This window comes from Prionailurus bengalensis, chromosome B2 (assembly GCF_016509475.1).
Source record: "Prionailurus bengalensis isolate Pbe53 chromosome B2, Fcat_Pben_1.1_paternal_pri, whole genome shotgun sequence".
Classification (NCBI taxonomy): Eukaryota; Metazoa; Chordata; class Mammalia; order Carnivora; family Felidae; genus Prionailurus; species Prionailurus bengalensis.
Window position 1 is genome coordinate 11,426,212 of NC_057349.1, and position 19,495 is coordinate 11,445,706.

Consider the following 19,495-nt stretch of genomic DNA (forward strand, 5'->3'; position numbering starts at 1 on the left):
CCCCGCCGCGCGCCCCACCCCCGGCCAGGCCTCCCCAGCGCCCCGGACCCCGCCGAGCGCCCCCCCCCCCCCCACCACCCGCCCCAGGCCTGGCCTCCCCAGGGCCCCGGGCCCCGGTGGGGCGGGGCGGGGCGCGGAAGATGGCGGCGCGGCCGGGCCCGGGGCGGGCGCGAGGGGCGGCGGCGCGGCGCGCTCGGCTGGGCCGGCGCGGCTAGAGCGGCGCCTGGGCCCGGCCGCGCGGCCTCCTCCCGCCCGCGCCGCCGCCGCGCGCCCCGCCCCGCGCTCCCGCCCGCCCGCCCGCCCCTCCCCGGGCCCGGCCGTGCCCCGCGTCGCGCTCCCCCGGGATGGCCCGCGCGCCTCGGCGCTGCCTCGCGGAGCACACGGCGGAGCGGCGGCGGCCGCGCTCGGGGGGCGCGCGGCTGCGGCGGCGGCGGCGCGGCGCGTGAGGGGCCGCCTGGGGCCGAGCGGGCGCCGCCAACATGTCGGATACGAAGGTAAAAGTTGCCGTCCGGGTCCGGCCCATGAACCGGCGAGGTGAGCAGCTTTCCGCTCGTTTTTCTCTGTGGTCGGGCCGAGGGCGGGGGCAACTTTGGAAAGTGCGGGCCGCGGGGCCGGTGGGGGGGGGGGCGCGGCGAGAGCGCGGCGGGGCCGGGGCGGAGGCGGCGCCGCACTGGCCGCGGAGCACCCCCCCCCCCCCCCGGGCGCGCGGCTCCCGGCTCCGGGCTCCCGGCTCGGCCGCCCCCCGGGAGAGCCCCGCGCCCTGGGGGCTGCAGGCGCGGATGCTCGGCTTGCGGCAGCGGCCCCCTTCCCCTCTTGCTTTCAGAACTGGAACTGAACACCAAGTGCGTGGTGGAGATGGAAGGGAATCAAACGGTCCTGCACCCTCCTCCTTCTAACACCAAACAGGGAGAAAGGTAAAGGGGAGCCGAGAGGGCGGGCAGGGGGTCCCACCCGCAGTCTCCTACAAGTGGGAGCCCGGAAAATGGGATGGCTCTTCCGTATGGTTACGGGGACGGCTTCAAGTTTGTCGCACGCTCCTGTCTGAAGCTGTTACAAGTCCAAGTTCCTCTCCTCCCGCGGCACCACCCCCCCCCCTTGTCCCCTCCCGTCTAGAGTGGCTTCAGGCAGGGCACCCCGGGCCACCGCCGGCACCAGTCCGCTGCGTCCCCGGCCGGCTTCGCGGCACCCGGTCAGAGGGGGCCGGAGGGAACCCTACAGACGACCAGCCCCACATTTCACAGATAAGAAGACTGAGGCCTGAGGGGGCAAGCGACCATCCCAAGGCCTTGTTTTCGTGAAACCCAGTGCCCCTCGTTCTCTCCCTACCACTTCACAGTGTGCTTTATTTGGCAGAATTGCTTAGGGACTTTGTATGTAAAATGAAGGGGGGGGAGGGGGGCGTAATAAAGCCGAACAGTATTGTATGATGCAGGCTGAGGCGTGGACCATTTAAAGTCTATTATTTTGTTGGTGCTGGGTCTAGATAATGCCTGAATGTAATGCGCGAATTTTGATTTTCGGGGAAACAAAAGTAGTGCCCTGAGCTGCGTAGACACTGGGGGGATGTTTAAAAAGGGGCTGCATTTACTAGATGGCAACATATTTGCATTTGAAAAGTGGTAACTCTTGGATCCTTATTAATTCTGCTCTATTCCACGCAGCAGTATGGGAAAATGCCTTAAAATAATTTGAATATTTGGCATTTTTCTGGTAAGCCCCTGAGAAGAAAACGGTTGGAATTCATTCAGCATCGCAGTGCAGTAGCTTGTAAAAATAGGAAAGATGAAAACTGTAAGTTTGACAGAATTAATTCCTCTGGGACATGAGTATAAGTGTGTTTCTAAAAGTCACCTGTTGATCGACGCGCTACAATTTAGTCATTTGTGCTCTTGGGAGGTTTGGCACTGAACAGACACTGAAGTAGGATTTGTTATTTTATTGCTAAAGGAAGCAACTCTTAACCATAAGGAGTGCTCTACTGTTAGCTACTGTTTAATGAAATATATAATCATGTGGTGTTCAGGCACAGTTTTGCTAAATTTGGGGGAAGAAGGTGTCAGGAGGTGAGATTGGGAGTTCTTTGCATTTTGTGCTGAGGCTAGAAATTTTTATTCAGTTTTCAGACTACCTATAGCAGATTGTTATAGTGATAGTAAATTGCTAAGTTATACTTCAAATGTTTGTTAAATGCTTTCAGTAATGGATCTATCCTTGGATAATATTTTTGGATACATTGTAAATATTTATATTATTTTAGATACATTCGTAGTACTATAGTTGTATATTTCATGGTGCTAATGAGCCAACTGAGTAAATTTAAATATTTACAGATTAAATTAGGTGCACACAGCATCAACATTTTTTCTAAAACTAGGTATTTTTATGTTGTCCCCCCCTCTCCCCCCCAAATTCTGCCGGGTCAGATTCTTCAAAGCAGCCGGGGAAACAGGTAGAACATTAATATTAGCTTCTATTATGTAGTTGTAGCTTCTGTTTCCTTTGCTGGTTTGGCACCTGCTCCTTGTCACTCTTAACCGTAGGGAGTGCTACTGTTAGCTACTGTTTAATGAAATGAGCTTTGTGATTCGTGGAGAGAAACATTTAATTCTGTGGAACTTGGATAAAAATGATAACTGTAGACCGTTGTTTAGAAATGCTCAATAACTAGTTGATCATTTTTAGGGCCACCACTGCAGTTACTAATCAGGGTCTTTTAAGTAAAGGTTTGTAGGATGATTTGGGAATTTATCCATCTGCTTGCTTATTGGAATAGCCCCTTCTCTGAAGCTGTAAGAATAGCATTGAAACATGGGAGTTCTCTTGTTTTGTCCTCCTGACAGATAGGATTCTTTGGTGGATGGACCCTTCTGTGGAATTCTGCCTGGGTACCGGTCATGCAGTTTGCAGAATACTTGAGTGGAGTCAACTCCACAGAGCCACTTGTAGGTTAGGACTATTGTCTTTGCAAGGATGGAGACATCAAATGCATTTTGATTTTCATTATGCGGCTTGGTGTCATATTTCTCCACCAGGTTTTCACTTAAAGCAACAGTGCATTTAAAAATAGAAATGATTCCTCCCTTGGGCTCTGGGTTGATTAATTACAACCATGCTTCATATTATGTTTGCAGTTCATTTCTATCATCTGTTTTGGGACAGAGCTCAGGGCAAGGTGGGAATATTGTTTTTCTTACCTAGAAGTTCAGGTGTTTAAATAATATTGGCAGACCTATGTCAAAGTGAGAATTATTATTTTCCTGAAAATTGCAAGAAGTTGCAATGTATTAACCATGAGTAGAAAATTTAAATTAGTGGGTGAAAGTTTTCAGTCTTAACAAGTAAAACCAAGCAAGGGTGCTTTGATTTCCAGGGAAAGAAACAGGCTTAGCTTTCACAACTTTCCTCCTTTATGGAATCAAAGCCAAGACTACATGTTAAGGACCAAAAGATCATGGGGCTTCTGAGGTTAAAGATATTTGTGTTGAAATTGTAAGAAAATACACTACAGAGTTAATAGTTGACATATATATAATATATATAATATATATAATATATAATACAATATCAGGTTAATAGTTGACACATATACTCATCACCTTTTTGAAATATTAAGACATATATGAACATGTTTCTTAAAATTCTATTGCATTTACCATTCAGGAGATATTTACGATGTTCAGATCATTTAGGTACCTTTCTCGGCACAGGGCATCCAAAGATCACTATGGGCCCACAATATTTTTGATATGTACCATATCGTTTGGAAATTACCAGTTTCCTCTTCTGTCTCCTTTTGAGTTTGCAGGCTCCCTGAAGGCAGGTACCTTATCTTACTTCCCTTTGTGTCCCATGCCTCCAAATAGCACCTGGCACATAGCCGGCACTCAGCAAATGTCTGCACTGAGTTAGGTCCCCCAGTGTGATGGGGTACTGAGGAAGGGCTGAGGAAATGACCAAGGGTCCTGGCATCCTGCAGGGACAGATGATAGCGTTTGTGTTGGCCTTGTGGTTGCTAAGAGTGTAGGTTCACATCTTCAAGATCAGGAGAAAGTCCTTTGTCAAAGAAAGCTTGAAAACACACCTGCCACAGATTATTTCTGGCTGATTGTGTGTCTATGCACGCAGCACATGGACTAGGATGCAGAAGGAAGGCAGTTCAGGAAGAGGAAGAGAATAAGAAGCCCTAATTGCCAAAACAGGTAATAGTTTAAAAATCAAAGTATCAAGAGACACATCGTGCAAACTCTTTCACCCTGCTGTCTCCCGGGTTCTCACATCCCCTCATCTCTCCGAAACGATGTATATTTTTAGATACACATACACACACACACACACGAATCTATTGTTTATGTATATTTCAACAAATATCTTTAAATACCCATATGTTAATACTCATTCTTTTTTTGTGTCCAGTTTGGATGGGAGTGGTGGTTTTAAAAATACAGATGGGTAGCTTATGAACCTGATTTTATAACTTTTAGGAAGTGAAGCTTTATTATGAAGAGTATAATGGAACTTGTGTCTGTAGATGTTTTGATCTTATTTTATGTAAGTGAATTGTTGGGTAAGCATTCACAGCAATGTGCATGTATACCCCAGCTAGGTTGAAAGAAAAATGGGCTAAATTTAGGCTCTTAGTAAAAGAGCATCAAAGTTTTAGCTTCTTGACCGATTTTTCCATACTGTGGGATGTGTGGTGTAGCTTGTAAAGGGTATGCTTGGTCCGTGGGAGAAAGCTATGTCTTCGTCAACTGTGTGTATATTTTCTAGTTTATGTATTGTATGTTGTAGTTTTTTTTGTTGTTTTTTTTTTTTCCTCCAAGCTGGCTTTCCCTGCTATACCAAAGGCTTCTAGGATGGCACCTTCTGCTCAAGTATCTTTGTAGATCAGAAATTTAGAAATTAGTGAAAGTCATATGAAATTTTAAAAAATAGATCACCTAAAGATCAGTAAAATTCCACATTATAAAATTATTTGGGTGACTTTGAATTCTCTTCTGTTTTCTGTGTTGTTATATTTCTCTCTAGCTCAAATATTATAGTCGATTGTAAGAAAGCAGAGCATTTAGATTTCATTAACTTAAGAGTGATCATTCTTCATGCATGACATTCGTGGTATTTTAAAGAGCATTATTATGGAATGTTTTCATTATCTGTCAGTGCTTTCCGTGTCTTTGTTTTAAAATAAAGGTAGATTGGAATTTCTTACTTCTAAGAAATAAGACTAAATGTAATTATAATGCAATGTAGATTAATGTTTTTAAAATTATTTTATTGATAGTCCACAGTGAAAACTACATTTAACATCATGGACTGTGTTTGTGTGTATGCACGTGTCTGAAGGTTCACAAAAATTTTACTATATGCAGTGTATCTGTTATTTTCTATCCCTCTCTGTTCTAATTCATTTTAGAAATGATGGTTGACTTGCTTAATAGATTTCATAACCCACTAATGGGTTACAAATTTGTAATTTGAAAAACAGGTTTAGTGGGTAAGAGGCTGGGTTCTGAATACATATATGTATATATGTAATATGTGTATAAAATCTGTGCACTTTATGTATTTATTTAATCTCCACACGCAACATGGGGCTCAAACTCAACCCTGAGATCAAAATTTACATGCTTTTCTGGCTGAGCCAGCTAGGTGCCCCTAGTGTACATAATTTAAAGTGTAAAGTAGTTCTATAATTTATAAGGGCTGTGATAAAAAAAGAAGGAATCCTCTTCTTCATTTCTTTCCCCAGAGGCAACTACATAATAGCAATTTTAGCTTATTCTTTTGGAATTTCCCTCCATATTTCTGAATAACATACTGGTAGTGCTAGTTTCTTATGTGTGTTGTGTTCTCTTTCAATGCTCTATCCCCACCTCACCCCCAAATTCTTCCCATCCTCCATTTCCCCAGTATAGTTATATGGTAATTTTGATAATATGAATATTTAGTATTTACATTATTTATATGACTATATAATATAATTAGCTGTTTACAATTGAGCCATGTGCTCTTCTGTGGTTTCTTTTTCTGTCATACAAATTTTTTTTTCCCTGGAGTTAACAGTTGCTTTTCTTTTTTCTTTAATTTGCTTCTTTTTCTATGTACTTATCCTTAATTCAACATTTAAATCATTAAATTTTATCTGCTCCTTACCTAAATCTCCTTTCAGGAAATTCAAGGACATTCAAATACATTAAGTTCTCTCTTGATCTCATCTTTTTAGAGACATTTATATCAAGCCTTCCAATATGCTCCTTTATGAATGGTAGTCTTCTGTGCCTGACTTAGCTATCACCTGGGGTTGCCTGTCACATTATTCTGAGGATTCCTTTTATCTCTTTTCTGTGTGGAATCTCTTGTTTTTCTGTTTCCTTTTCCTTTCTTGGTTTACTGCCTTAATTTTGTAGAACATATTCTTTTTTGTTTTTAATGTTTATTTTTGAGAGAGAGAGTCAGAGCAGGAACAGGGGAGGGACAGTGAAAGAGGGAGACACAGAATTCAAAGCAGGCTCCAGGCTCTGAGCTGTCAGCACAGAGCCTGATGTGGGGCTCGAATTCAAGAACCAGGAGATCATGACCTGAGCCAAAGTCAGCGCTTAAGTGACTGAGCCATTCAGGAGCCCTGGCATGTTCTTTAGTGGCTTCCATAGAAAGGGCAAAGTTTTTTGAAACCATGAAAATGTCTAATCTACCCACTCATCTCATTGATAGTTTACGTGGGTATCAAATTCATTTTAGGGGCATCTGGAGCCTGCTTCAGATTCAATGTCTCCCTCTCTTTCTGTCCCTCCACTGCTCCCATTCTGTCTCTCTCTCAAAAATAAACATTAAAATTTTTTTTTTAAAATATTCCATTTTGAAGGCATTGGTTGCTCTGTTGTCTTTTATCTTCCCATGTTTCTGTTGAAAAGTCCAAAGTTAGGTTTCTAATCCTTTAGATGTTACATAGATTTTCACTTTCTAGAATCTTGTAGAATATTCTTCTCTGTTTTTGAGAAATCACAATAGACCTTTTTGACCTGAGTACTTGTGTCCTTGTTCTACCTTCTAAGAGATTTCTCCACTTTATCTTTCAACCCTTATGTTTAATTTTTCTTTTATGCTATCATACTTTTAATTTCCAAGAACTCATTATTTGGCCTCTGCCTTTTTTTTTTTTTTTTTTTTTTTTTTGTAGTAGCCTATTTTTGTTTCTTGGTATTTTCACTCCCTTTCTGAGGACATTAATGATAGTTTTCTGTATATAGTCTACTTTTTTCTTTTAAGTGTGTTGTTTTGTTTGTGTTGATCTCCATCTTCTGTGTTAAGGACCTTTGCTCAGTTGGAGCTGAATGCAGCTAGACTCTGGTTTCTCTGGGGCGAGGACTATATATGATTCATCTTTGTATTCTCAGTGCCTAGATTCAAGAATGCCCAACACACCAACACAAAGGATTTTGTAAGTTCTCTTCACTGCTTCAAAAAAAAAAATTATTAAAACCTTCTATCCAACCCTTTTTCTGTTTAACTTCCAATAATGGAAATAAAAATAATGATTTCCTTTTTCTTAAGAGCATATGTAAACCCTGTAATTGAAGGAAGTAGTTGCCTTAGACGATGCTTAATTACCAGCAATCATGAAGATAATTAGTTGTAGCCGGTACAAAAAGCTGTAAAAAGTAGAAAAATCTTATTTTTGCATCACTACTGCAAAAATTTTAGTTGAGAGATTTTTTTTGGAGTCAGTTTTCATTTAAAAATATGTATGCTTATGGGGCTGGGAAAATTTTTCTAAATGGTACCAAACTGGCCAGTTTATCAGCCCAGTTAACTTGGCTTCTTCTGGTAAAATCTAGTTGGACATAAGTGGATAACTTGGATTGTTTCCAATTTTTAACAAAATTAAATATGCTTCTCACTCATATTTTTAAGAAATTTACAGGAACAGGTTTCCTGAAGACATCAAGGTTTCTCAGAGTTATTCAACTACAGTTACCTTTTCTCAAATTTTCCCTGGAGCTAGAGTAGAGAACGTGTTTATGCATTTAGAATTTAAAGGAGTTTGGAGAATATTACCAGCATAGGAAACAAAATAGCAGAGAAACCAACACAGAAACACTCAGAAAGATTACACCGTACCTTGACAACGTAAGAAATTCAGTTTAATAACAACGGAGCTGTCAATAAAGGAAGTAATGCTAAAATTTATATGAAAACATGTATTAAAACAATCAAGAGTTGATTTATGTGGGATTCAGGAGCTCTGCTTTCAAAGAAGGCTACTCTACAAAACATTTCTGGGACTTTATGTTTGCAAATGTAAGAAGAAAATGTGAGAAATTCCTCCTGGGTAATTAGTTTATTTGGCATTTTATCACCCAACAAATATGTGGAAACTAAAAGAAAAAATGTCACATCTTTCTAAAGTTTTGTTTGTAAAAATACACAATCCTTCTATTTGAATGTAGAATCTAAGGTTAAAAGGAAGAGTAGAAAGAAGAAATCCTTGTGACTCTCAGGAAAGGACAACTTGTCTAAGCCTAATCATTTGCTTCAGTCCTGTCTTGATTGCGTGTTTCTATGAGATGAACAATTCAGTGAGTCACTGATAAAGTAGTAGAACTATTTTACAAAATTGTTCTTGCAATGGACTTTTCACATCAAAGCACAATTACATCTTTTTAGAAAGTTGCTTCCTTAGATACTCTAAAATGTTTTTCCATAGTTAACTTTATAAGAGGTATGGCAGAAAGAAAAAGGGATGGGAGTCATTGTCTGGCCAAGACTAACCAGTTATTCTTATTTTTCCTCTACCTTCATTTTGTCCTTGTCCGTGTAATACACAGATTTGCAATTTCAGTTTTCTGTTTTGCTTTTCTCTCATTTATATTTTTGTCATGCATGCAACGTAAGTTTCACAATTATAATTTTAATAATTGAATGGTTTGTTGAGTTTCATGTAATTTTTAACCATTTAAATGTTTTTGGGCCTAAAGATTGTTTCTCTTAATGATTATAAATAACCGAGGGCATCTTTATGAGATTTCTTAGAATTTTTGCTAACTGAAAGGCATTTCTTCTCATGCAAATTTGCTAACTTAAAAATACACCTTTAGAATTATATGACTACATGAACTATTACATTATAATGGAATTAAAAGCTGATGATTTATAGATTTAAATATGAGATAGGTCATGGGGAAATGATTTTGTAGGGTCAGTAACAAGACCAGTCGCTCTTGCCCTTGAGTGTGTGTGAGTCATTTGGAGAGCCCCCACCCCAAAAAAGTTCTGATTGAGTCAGTCTGGGATGTGGCTTAAGAATTTGCATTTCTAACAAATTTCTAGGTGATGTTGATCTGTTAGCTCAGGACCAAGCTTTGAGAACTGGTCTAGATTAGCACTGTTCAATAAAATTTTCTGTGATGATGGAAATGTTCTATATATCTGCATCCAATATGGTAATATTAGCCATATATGGTTACTGAGCTCTTGACATGTGTCTAGTGCAACCAAAGAACTGTATTTTACATTTTACTTAATTTAATTTTAATTTAAATTTAAACAGCTACATGTGGTTGATGGCTACCGTATTGGACAGCCCAGGTCTAGACATGATTGCATGTTAGAATCACCTGAGGTGCTTTATTGAAAAAAAATTAAAACAAATTTTTTTACATTTATTTATTTTTGAGAGAGAGAGAGAGAGAGAGAGAGAGACCGAGTATAAGTGGGGGAGGGGCAGAGAGAGAAGGAGACACAGAATACCAAGCAGGCTCCAGGCTCTGAGCCGTCAGCACAGAGCCCGACGTGGGGCTTGCACCCACAAACCGTGAGATCACGACCTGATCTGAAGTCGGATGCTCAACCAACTGAGCCACCCAGGCGTCCCCCCCCCCCACCAATTTTTTTAATGTTTATTTACTTTTGAGAGACACAGAGATACAGAGAATGAGTGGGGGAGGGGCAGAGAGACAGGGAGACACAGAATCTAAAGCAGGCTCCAGGCTCTGAGCTGTCAGCAGAGAGCCTAATGCAGGGCTTGAACTCAAGAACTGAGAGATCATGACCTGAGTTGAAACCAAGAGTCGGACACTTAATCAACTGCGCCACCCAGGTGTCCCCGAGGTGATTTAAAAATAGATGTCTGGGGGTCCCACAATGACTTGCATCCCTTTCTTTCTGGCTAAGCCGGGGTGCACCTTAGGCATTGGGATTTTTAAATGCTTTTCACATGTCTCAGTTCCGATTGTTGTTTAATAAGTTGCCCCAAAAGTTAGTGGTCTGAAACAACCATTTTCTTATGCCCATGGATTCTGTGGGTCAGCAATTCAGATAGAGCAAAGTAGGTATGACTTGTCTGTTCCACAAAGTCTGTGGCCTCATCCTTGAAAACTAGAAGTCTGAGGTGTAGACATTAGAAGGCTTGACCAGCTTGAATGTCCGAGGCGGTTAACTCACATGGTCGCCAGTTGGTTCTCATGTGTGGCCAAGGTTGAAAATCACTGGTCCAGCTTAATAAACCAGGTTTTAAAGGCCAGTGTCACACCTTGTCCTTGGGTTTATTTTACCATTTTGATTGTGATTATGTACTCATAACCATTAACTTTCTGAAAATTAATGTAGGAAAGCCTCATAACTCAGGCTAAATATTTACCTTATTCCCATAATTTTTGGAACTTTCATAGGGTTGTGGAAGTAAAGCCCCACAAAGCTAAATAAATTCTCTACCACTAAGGAAAGAAAAAAAGCCTCCTGCTCTCTAGCCAGGTGTGTGTCATAAAAATTTCTCCGCTTATTTGTTTTACTTGAATTGCAGCAGTAGGAAAGGAAGTACCTCAATTATCTAGATGTAGAGAGAGCCCTTGCCTCTTGCCTGGCCCATCCCTGGATACTGACTTACTGGCAAGCATTGGTTCTTCAGCTTTGCCAGCGGCCTGTGGGCCACAGTTCCCTGCCATGGACCCCTGTGACGATGGGGTCATCCCAGCCTCTGCTCCTGTTCTGTCCCAGAGCCTGGGGACCCCTTGTATGTGGAGGGGTCTGCACAGCGGGACAAGCTAGAAGCTGGGGTGCCGCTTGGTTCTGCCACTGACGTGATACGGATCCTTGAGCTGGCCATCGATCCTTTTCCGTATGACCTTCTGCATCTGTAAAGTTGAGGGCTAGACCAGATAAGCTGTAAAGTGTTTTCAGCCCTGAAATTCAGATTGCCCTGACCTGTGCTTACATGTACAGTTGCGTCCAACAGTGTCGGTAGGTAACGCTTATAGGAACTGAAGTGGGTTGCATTGTAACTTGCTTCTCAGAGTGTCAGGAAAACTAGGGAGGACAGGGTCACTGTTCTCAACAGGCTGTTTGCCTGCAGTAGCTGATGCAAGAAGTGAAGGCGTCAAGTGAAACGAGACAGCCACTAGCTCTCGCTCTCCGAAGTCGTTATCAGCCAGCCGAGGAGCCTGGGTCCCTCACAGACATTCTGCGTGCCTCCTACCTCGGCTAGGGCACCAGCTCCTGGATGCACCCACAGGGGGTTGTAAGTCATCCAATTTGGACCTTTGGATTCGTTTCCATCTAGTACAGTTGTGCTTTTTTGGGAACCAGTGATTTTTAAGCCGTTCTCCCAGGCATGCAGCTGTTTTATGTAATAAGCATGTATGCATGGGGGTGGAGAGATGACATTTCCAGAGCTATTTGCCTAAAGTGTCCTTGGGTAGTTTTATTTCTGAGGGTTCTGTTACAACCCTTCCAAACGTTGGTTGATGCTCTGTATTTCCTATCCTCCATTGTGGGACCAGCTCTGGTTGGGGAGAGAGAGAGTGAGAGAGAGAGAGAGAGTGTGTGTACACATATGTCCCTTTTGGTTTGTGCTCTCTTACTCTTTCTTTTGAACGCAGAATGGAGTTACTGATTCCGGGCGGCTCTTCGGTGTCTGCTCTGTAGGTGTGATGAGCTTTGCTGCTGTTAGGAGCAGTGTGCGGAAAGCATCTGCCATTCCCTTGGGGGAAGAAGTTTGGAGTCTTGGAACAGGAAGGAAGCCTTGGAGGAAAGGGAAGCTTTACTCTCTGCTGTCAGCTCTTTGTGTCGTCTTGAGGAGACACTCCCTGGATTGTACATCCACCACCTAGGACCACAAATATTCCTTTGTCTCAAGCTGGGGGCCTCAGAGGAAAACCAGAAGGGGCAAACGGTGGGGAAATGTACAGACGTTGTATTACGAATACCAAGTAGATTTATCCCACATTTTGGAAGGCCACAAACAGGAAATCCACATGTAGTTTGTTGAACAGATTAACAGCTATTTATTTATTTAAGTTTATTCATTTTGAGAGAGAGAGAGAGGGAGAATCCCAAGCAGGCTCCGTGCTGTCAGCACAGAGCCCAATGCGGGGCTCAAACTCATGAACTGTGAGATCAAGAGTTAGATGTTTAACTGACTGAGCCACCCAGGCACCCCTAACAAACCTTTTGATAGACTTACCTTCAATGGATTAATAATCAAGTCTTCAGAATTGATGCTTTATATGCCCACTTATCTATTATCTCAGCTAAACAGAGAATGTTTAAAGATTTATGGCTGAACCTACAGTTCTAATTGCCCTTTTCAAAAATGGGTAACAAAGTGTTAGGGTTTTTTGTTTTGTTTTGTCATTTTGTTCTCTATCTTTACTTCTATTTATATACTTAATTAAAGTTTAGACTTCTCTATACAAATTGTAACGGTTGGTTACATTATTACATTGAGAAGGATCCTTAAGACTACTTGTTTCAAGGGTAATGTTTTGAGTAAGTAGGGAGGAGTGTGTTTGGGAAGCTTATCAAGATAATGGTGTTAAATCTGAGCAACTGTATCCAGTTTTAAACATCTGCTTTTTTGACCTGGAGTTACAGAACAAATAGGTAACATTAGCATGGCAACATAACTAAGTGTTTTTGAAGCCTTGAACTATTGCTGGGTTTGATAGAATAATATTCATCTCTTGAGGATGACAGCTTAGTCTGAGCTTTTATGATGAATTATGCAGTGGAAATAATTTTCCAAAATTGCTGGCCTACTGTACTCCTAAGGGACTTTTTTTTTTTTCTTTTTAAGTTCTCTAGCCAGGTTATTATTTAACTAGTTTTTTCCAAGATTTAAAACTCTTTCCTTGCTCATTGGTTCCCAGACTTGAGAAGCAATTAAAAAAAAAAAAAAAAAAACCAAAAAAAACCCCAATAGAAATAGAGGCTCCTGGTTGGCTCAGTCAGTAAAGCATGGGACTCTTGATCTCAGAGTCATGAGTTCAAGCCCCATGTTGGGCATAGAGCTTACTTAAAAAAAATAAAAATAAAAAAAAAAAAACCAATAGAAATAAAACTTTGGATAAACAGTTTCCAACTTCTTTTAAATGTGCCAGGCAAGCACACAAAAACAAAAACACCAACTGCGTCTTGATACTTCATTTAATAAAATAAACTGCTTAACAACAGAAGGAAGGATATAATGAGAATTTAAACATTGGATAAGTTTAGCTTTGTAAAATACAGTTTAGCTTTGTAAAGCTAAGTTTAGCTTTGTAAAATAACCACATGGTTAATTCTCTCCTTTCCTGGGAATTGATGGGAGCATCACCACAGGTCACCCATAGACTGTGACGTGCAGTTGGATGTCCCTGGTGTCTGTGATATTTGGTAGTACATCAATCATTACAGTTGTCGGCATCTTGACTCCTTTGATCCTTCAGGCTAAAAAGCACATTCTATTATGGGGTGCCTGGGTGGTTCAGTCAGTTAAGCATCCAGCTTCAGCTCAGGTCATGATCTCTTGCTTCACCAGTTTGAGCCCTGCATCGGGCTCTGTGCTGATGGCTCAGAGCCTGGAGCCTGCTTCGGATTCTGTGTCTCCCTGTCTCTCTGCCCCTCCCTCCCACTCCCCCCCCCCCTCAAAAATAAATAAAACCATTTAAAAAAGCACATACTATCAATGTTAAAAGTTTTTTTTTCTTTTAAAAACTGAACAAAGCATCCTCTTATGTGTATAATTGAATATTTCTAATGGTACAGGGTTCACCTTTGCTTTTGTAGTTTGATATATTGAAATCAGTCGACCTGTCTACAAAAAAGTTAACCTAAACGGAGTTTAAAATTTCTTAAGTATGGTAAGTTACCTTGTATCCAACATGGAGCTTTTAGTCTCCATGAAGGGAAATGTTTTATTTGCCTTCTGCAATGTTTCCGTGGCCGTGAGTTGGGTATGAAGAACAAAGCATTGTGACAGAATGGTGTAGTGGTGTGAACTTTGGGGGCCACCTGCTTATGTTTGAGTCACTTATTGGCTGTGAAATGTTGGGCAAGTCCCTCAAACCTCAGTGCCTTGGTTTCCTCGTTTATAAAATGGAAATAATGAAAGTGCCAGACATGGTGGTGATTGTGGGGATTGGCATGGTACCTGCCACATAGCACCTACTAAGTGCTGATAATTTATTACTTTTATTACTGTGGAACACCTAAAGCTCATTGACCCGGGTTTTCTTCCTAATACCGTTTCTTAGTCATTCCGAGTTTAATATACGAAGTTTTGTTTTTTTTTTTTACATCTAAAAAGAGCAATTAAAGTAGGAAACCTCACAATTCTTTTGAAGTATTATGAAATTTCTGATTACTTTTGATTGAAGTGTATACGTCAGAAAGACTCTTTTGTCTTTGCAATGACCGTGGACCTTCAGCCCTGAGTTCTAGTTACTGGGTGCTGGTGTTTGTTACCTTAGACATAGTACATTCTCAGAAAGTGTGGGTTAGTATTTGATTATATTTCTATTAATAGGATATAATTAGTGGTTAGCAGGCTTTATTTAGTGTAGGGGATTCTTGGATGGTTACTTCTACCTAGACAGAAATTGACTTCAGGGGCAATGGCTGTCTGAAGGTACTGATACATTGTGTTCAGTAATATTGGGTTTCTGTGCCTCTCTTTTTCTTCCTGAGGCGACTGATTTTATTATCCCAGTGCTCAGCCTGGTGACTCTTGTTCCAATGGTTTATACAGGAGACGTAGACTCAAAGCGTCTCTATTAAACATTCAAAATAGGGGCACCTGGGTGGCTCAGTCGGTTGGGCGACCGACTTTGGCTCAGGTCATGATCTCGCAGTCCATGAGTTCGAGCCCCACATCGGGCTCTGTGCTGACAGCTCAGAGCCTGGAGCCTGCTTCTGATTCTGTGTCTCCCTCTCTCTCTGACCCTCCCCTGTTCATGCTCTGTCTTTCGCTATCTCAAAAATAAATAAACGTAAAAAAAAAAATTCAAAATAAAGAAGCTATTTTACTTATCTGGTTGTCTGGCACCCATTAAATGAATGTATTTTATCCTTGGACCTATTCACTATTTATTTACCATAATCTTTTTGGAAAATATCTCTTGACTATTTCCTAGAAACACACTACAGTAATTTTCCTTTGAATTTCCTGGTCGTTTTCTTAAAATACTTTTTCAAAAAAAATATGTATCCTGCAAACATATATGCACATGCATTTGTGGTCAGTTTCTTTTAATAAGGGAACGATGCATCCCATCAGACATCTCGATCAGGGTATCCAGTTGTTGTGTGCAGAAATACAGAAGAACTAAAGAGGAACGTAACAGAAAAGTTTTGATGTGCTAAATACTTTGTACATTTACATGAACGAACACGAAGCGTGTGCTGCTTTTCTCTGTTCCTTGTGCACGTAAAACATCTGAGCCATCATTCATGGCTTGAGAAGTGGGGAGGAGTGCAGGGGAGTGTTTCTGCCCTCAGCCTCTCCTTGTCCTCATGGTGCCCTCAGAGTTCACCCCTGCCACCCCTTTGTTCCACCCCTGGAAGCAAAGAATAGGATGGGGCAGGGGAAGCTGGAGGAACAAGGAAGGGGCCAGGTATGGGCCTTGGGTGCCAGTTTATTGATGGCCTTGACTTTTCAGCCTTTCCAAGGCCATCTCTGTGATCTAGAGACAACAGGCTGACTTGGGGAGTGCAAGGCCAGGCTACGTGTGTTTCATTCTGTAGCTGAAGTGTTTTATTTTTATTTTATTTATTTATTTTCTATTTTATTTTACTTTTAAAAATTTTATTTATTTTTTAATTTTTTTAATGTTTTATTTATTTATTTATTTATTTATTTATTTATTTATTTATTTATTTATTTTTGAGACACAGAGAGACAGAGCATGAGTGGAGGAGGGGCAGAGAGAGAGGGAGACACAGAATCCGAAGCAGGCTCCAGGCTCTGAGCCGTCAGCACAGAGTCTGACGCAGGGCTTGAACTCACAGACCGTGAGATCATGACCTGTGCCGAAGTCGGACGCTTAACCGACTGAGCCACCCAGGTACCCCTATTTATTTATTTTTTAATGTTAATTTATTTTTGAGAGAGAGAGAGACAGAGAGAGAGAGAAAGAGAGAGAGAGAGACAGAGCATGAGCAGGGGAGGGGCAGAGAGAGAGGGAGACACAGAATCAGAAGCAGGTTCCAAGCGCTGAGCTGTCAGCACCGAGCCCGATGCAGGGCTCGAACCCATGAACTGTGAGATCATTACCTGTGTCAAAGTCAGATGCTTAATTGACAGAGCCACCCAGGTGCCCCTGCAGTTGGAATGTTTTAAAATATCTGAAGTATGTATGAGCTAAGCTTCAATTTTCAATTGAAAAGACAAAGCCTTTTACTTGATTAGTCAGCCTTGGTGATTAAACAGCCATTAAGCGCGTGTATCAGATCCTGTTAGGAAGTATCATTCTTGGCGTGACACTAAGTGCAGAGGAATGTTTTTATATGGGGATTCTGACAGAGGAGAGCTTATGCCAGTGTGAGAGTAAATAGATTTCAGATCAGTTACATGCTTGCAGACCTTTGCCTGCTTCTGTTGCCACGTGTGTTTGTTTGTTTGAATTAACTTGAATGCAGTGTTTGGCTTAAATGTCTGCATCCTGGATAGTCCTGGCTGTGGGGGTTAGTGACAGGGATCTCCTCCCTAAGCCTCCCATGTGGTGAATTCTTTCTGGGGATGTTGGTGACCCTGGTGGGATTGCTGAGCAGAGATGAGTTACACTCATTTAAAAGCAGTGAATCCATTGTCCTGATCATTCTCAGGCTCCTCCATTCACGTGGCCCAAACCTGTTGCCCTGAATAAAGGGAACGATAAATGTTGCAGAGGCCAGCTTGTTCACCTGTGTCTGCTGAAGACGCGCTGCTGTGGACAAGCAAGCCAACTGGTTCTTGATCTGCTTGAGAGTTGGAGGGGGAGGAGCAGTGTGGTGTTGGGTGGGGAGGGGCAGCAGGTACTGAAAGCTCTCCTTAGAGTCTGAACACATGGGAACTTTATCAAACCAAAGTTGCCTCCTCCTGGCATCTCCTTTATGACACCAAGGCCCCCAGGTGGAGTGAGCCTGTTTGAGAATACTTCCGTTTCGCACAGTGTGTGTAGTGCAAGGTGCCTGCTGGCTGGAGCCTTCGCTCGTCCTACCGGTGCTCCTGTGTCATTAGGATGGCTCAGGCAGCCCTTGTGAGAGGGAAGTGTAGTTGAGAGAGGCTGCCGTTTTAGGAATGGATGTGCATTTCAGGGCCTGTAAATTGGGGGAAATAATAATACATTTCTAGTTTTCTGAAAAGCTGTTTTTCACGAAAGCTCTTCAGGTGCTGTGGCTTCTTGCCTGCGGAACGTGGCCCTTAATACAGACTTCTGACTTTGCAGCAGGGTAATTACATCTGTGCACACAGACACATGGACTAGAGTCCATCACATGGACTCATGAGTGTCCCTGGCAGGGGCAGGAGCCCTGGGTGCCGTTCTGGGTGCTGTTGTGTGGAGGCCAGTCCTCACGGGCCTAGCATCTCATACGCTCTGGCTGGGTTCGCAGACAGATGCAAACAGGGCTCCATGCTGCTTTGCACTGTCTCAGCAGATGATCACTGGGGTGTGTCATCTTCAGAACTTAGAGGACTTGTTATTCATTTTGGCCGGGCTTTAGCCGTAGCACTGGTCTGGAGTTTTGGGAGGGAGCTTGGCATTTTATTTTTTAATGGACGATCCAGTCTTTTTCTCCATTGGCCATAGAGGAGCTCTGTGGATGGTGGAGAGGAGACAGGGCTCATATAGGAACCATATGGGGACCTCGGTCCAAGGACACCTCCCACTAGTCACCTCCACCCCAGAGGTCAACTGGTCTTCTCAGGAGGGTGGGCACAGCTGGACAGGCATGAGGGGGCCCAGGGAATTCTGGTCACACAGCTCGGAAACCATGGGTCTTTGAAGAGCTGTTCCAAGGCTTCTGGTCCTTCCTTCTCCGCTTGTTTCTAGAGTGTTTTACAGGTTGAAGTTACAGCTTACGGTGAACGTTCTGTTAGCGTGTTACACACGTCCTTGCTTGTTTATTTACTTCCGTAAAGCAGAATGATAGCCGTGAAGTGCCCTGTGTTCATTTACCGGAAGTTCACGATAGCTCTGTGAGTTCATCCGTGGAGTGCTGAGTAAATGTTCCCACACGCTCGAGTTGGAGATAGTCACCAGCTCCATGTTCCTGAAGAATTGGTGCAAATAGCTTATTGCCTCCTCTAGACGGCGAACTCGACGGCAGAGCCCCTCGTCATGTCTCTTGTGTGTTCCTTCCCTGTTCCTTTCCCCCCAGCGGCGAGCACATGCCTTGTACAGACGAGGTGTCCTCTGGATGTTTAATGACTGGATACCGTGAGAGATGTGGGGATATGCATTTTACAGGAAGAGCTGTGCCTTCGTACATGAATCTGTGGGCGGAATGTTTTTATTTCCTCCTCAGGCTGTGTCTGTCCCATCACTTGTGGTTCTCCTGCTTCTCGTCTGGGCCCCATGAGACCTTTAATTTCCGCGTTAGATTATTACATAATGATAGGGTCTGCACTGTTGTGTGGCTTTTTTGGAGAATGGCGGTACACATGTGGTTCCAGACCCATACAGCTCTGGCTGCCACTGCCTTGGGCTGACAAGCACAGGCCCTGGCTGCTAGCACGGCTCACAGGGAGATTGATCCAGCCAAGAAGCCATGCAGACTTTGACAGAGTTCACATTGTTGCTGTTTTCTGCACACCACCTGCGGGCAGCCGCAGCAGCGAGTTCTCTGAGGGTAACTAGTGGGAGGGGATCCTGTCCCGAGGCGAAGTGATTGCTGTTTCATCTCGTGTAGCGCCCGAGCTGTTGTGTGCCGTGTGGTCCCAGACTCGGGGAGACACCCACAGCAGCCTGACTCAGTTGGTATGGGGGTGAGTCAGATGATGAGACGTTTTTCCTGCGGTTGTCATGGAGACAGAAGGGGCCGGTACCGGAAGGTTGCCCGTGCACCTTCCTCCAGCCTCCCCTGGGGTCTGGGGCCAGTTAACTGGGGACAGGTCTGTGAGGGGCAGGGCTGCTGACTCGCTTGCTTTTCTCCTCCTGGTGGGCAAGGGCGCCTCTCATTCTCCGGTTCTGAGGGGCACGTAGGTTGAGGCTGCGTCTTCTGCTTGCGTGTATGGCGGTTGTCTTTTTTGTTTGTTTTTTTC

General features: G+C 43.1%; 1 protein-coding gene across 8 annotated transcripts in view; it reads left to right on the forward strand.

Moving 5' to 3' along the window:
* Positions 1-369: 369 nt before the first annotated feature.
* Positions 370-19,495, forward strand: part of KIF13A (kinesin family member 13A) — a 216,264-nt gene continuing 197,138 nt past the window's right edge. For 2 of the 8 annotated variants that reach the window (XM_043590738.1, XM_043590739.1), the window contains exons 1-2: positions 370-534; positions 824-914. In XM_043590738.1, coding sequence (XP_043446673.1) covers positions 480-534; positions 824-914 — 146 coding nt within the window. In that variant the 5' untranslated portion in view covers positions 370-479. The remainder of the gene's footprint in view (positions 535-823; positions 915-19,495) is intronic. The other 6 variants (XM_043590740.1, XM_043590741.1, XM_043590743.1 and 3 more) reach the window with 3 other exon arrangements.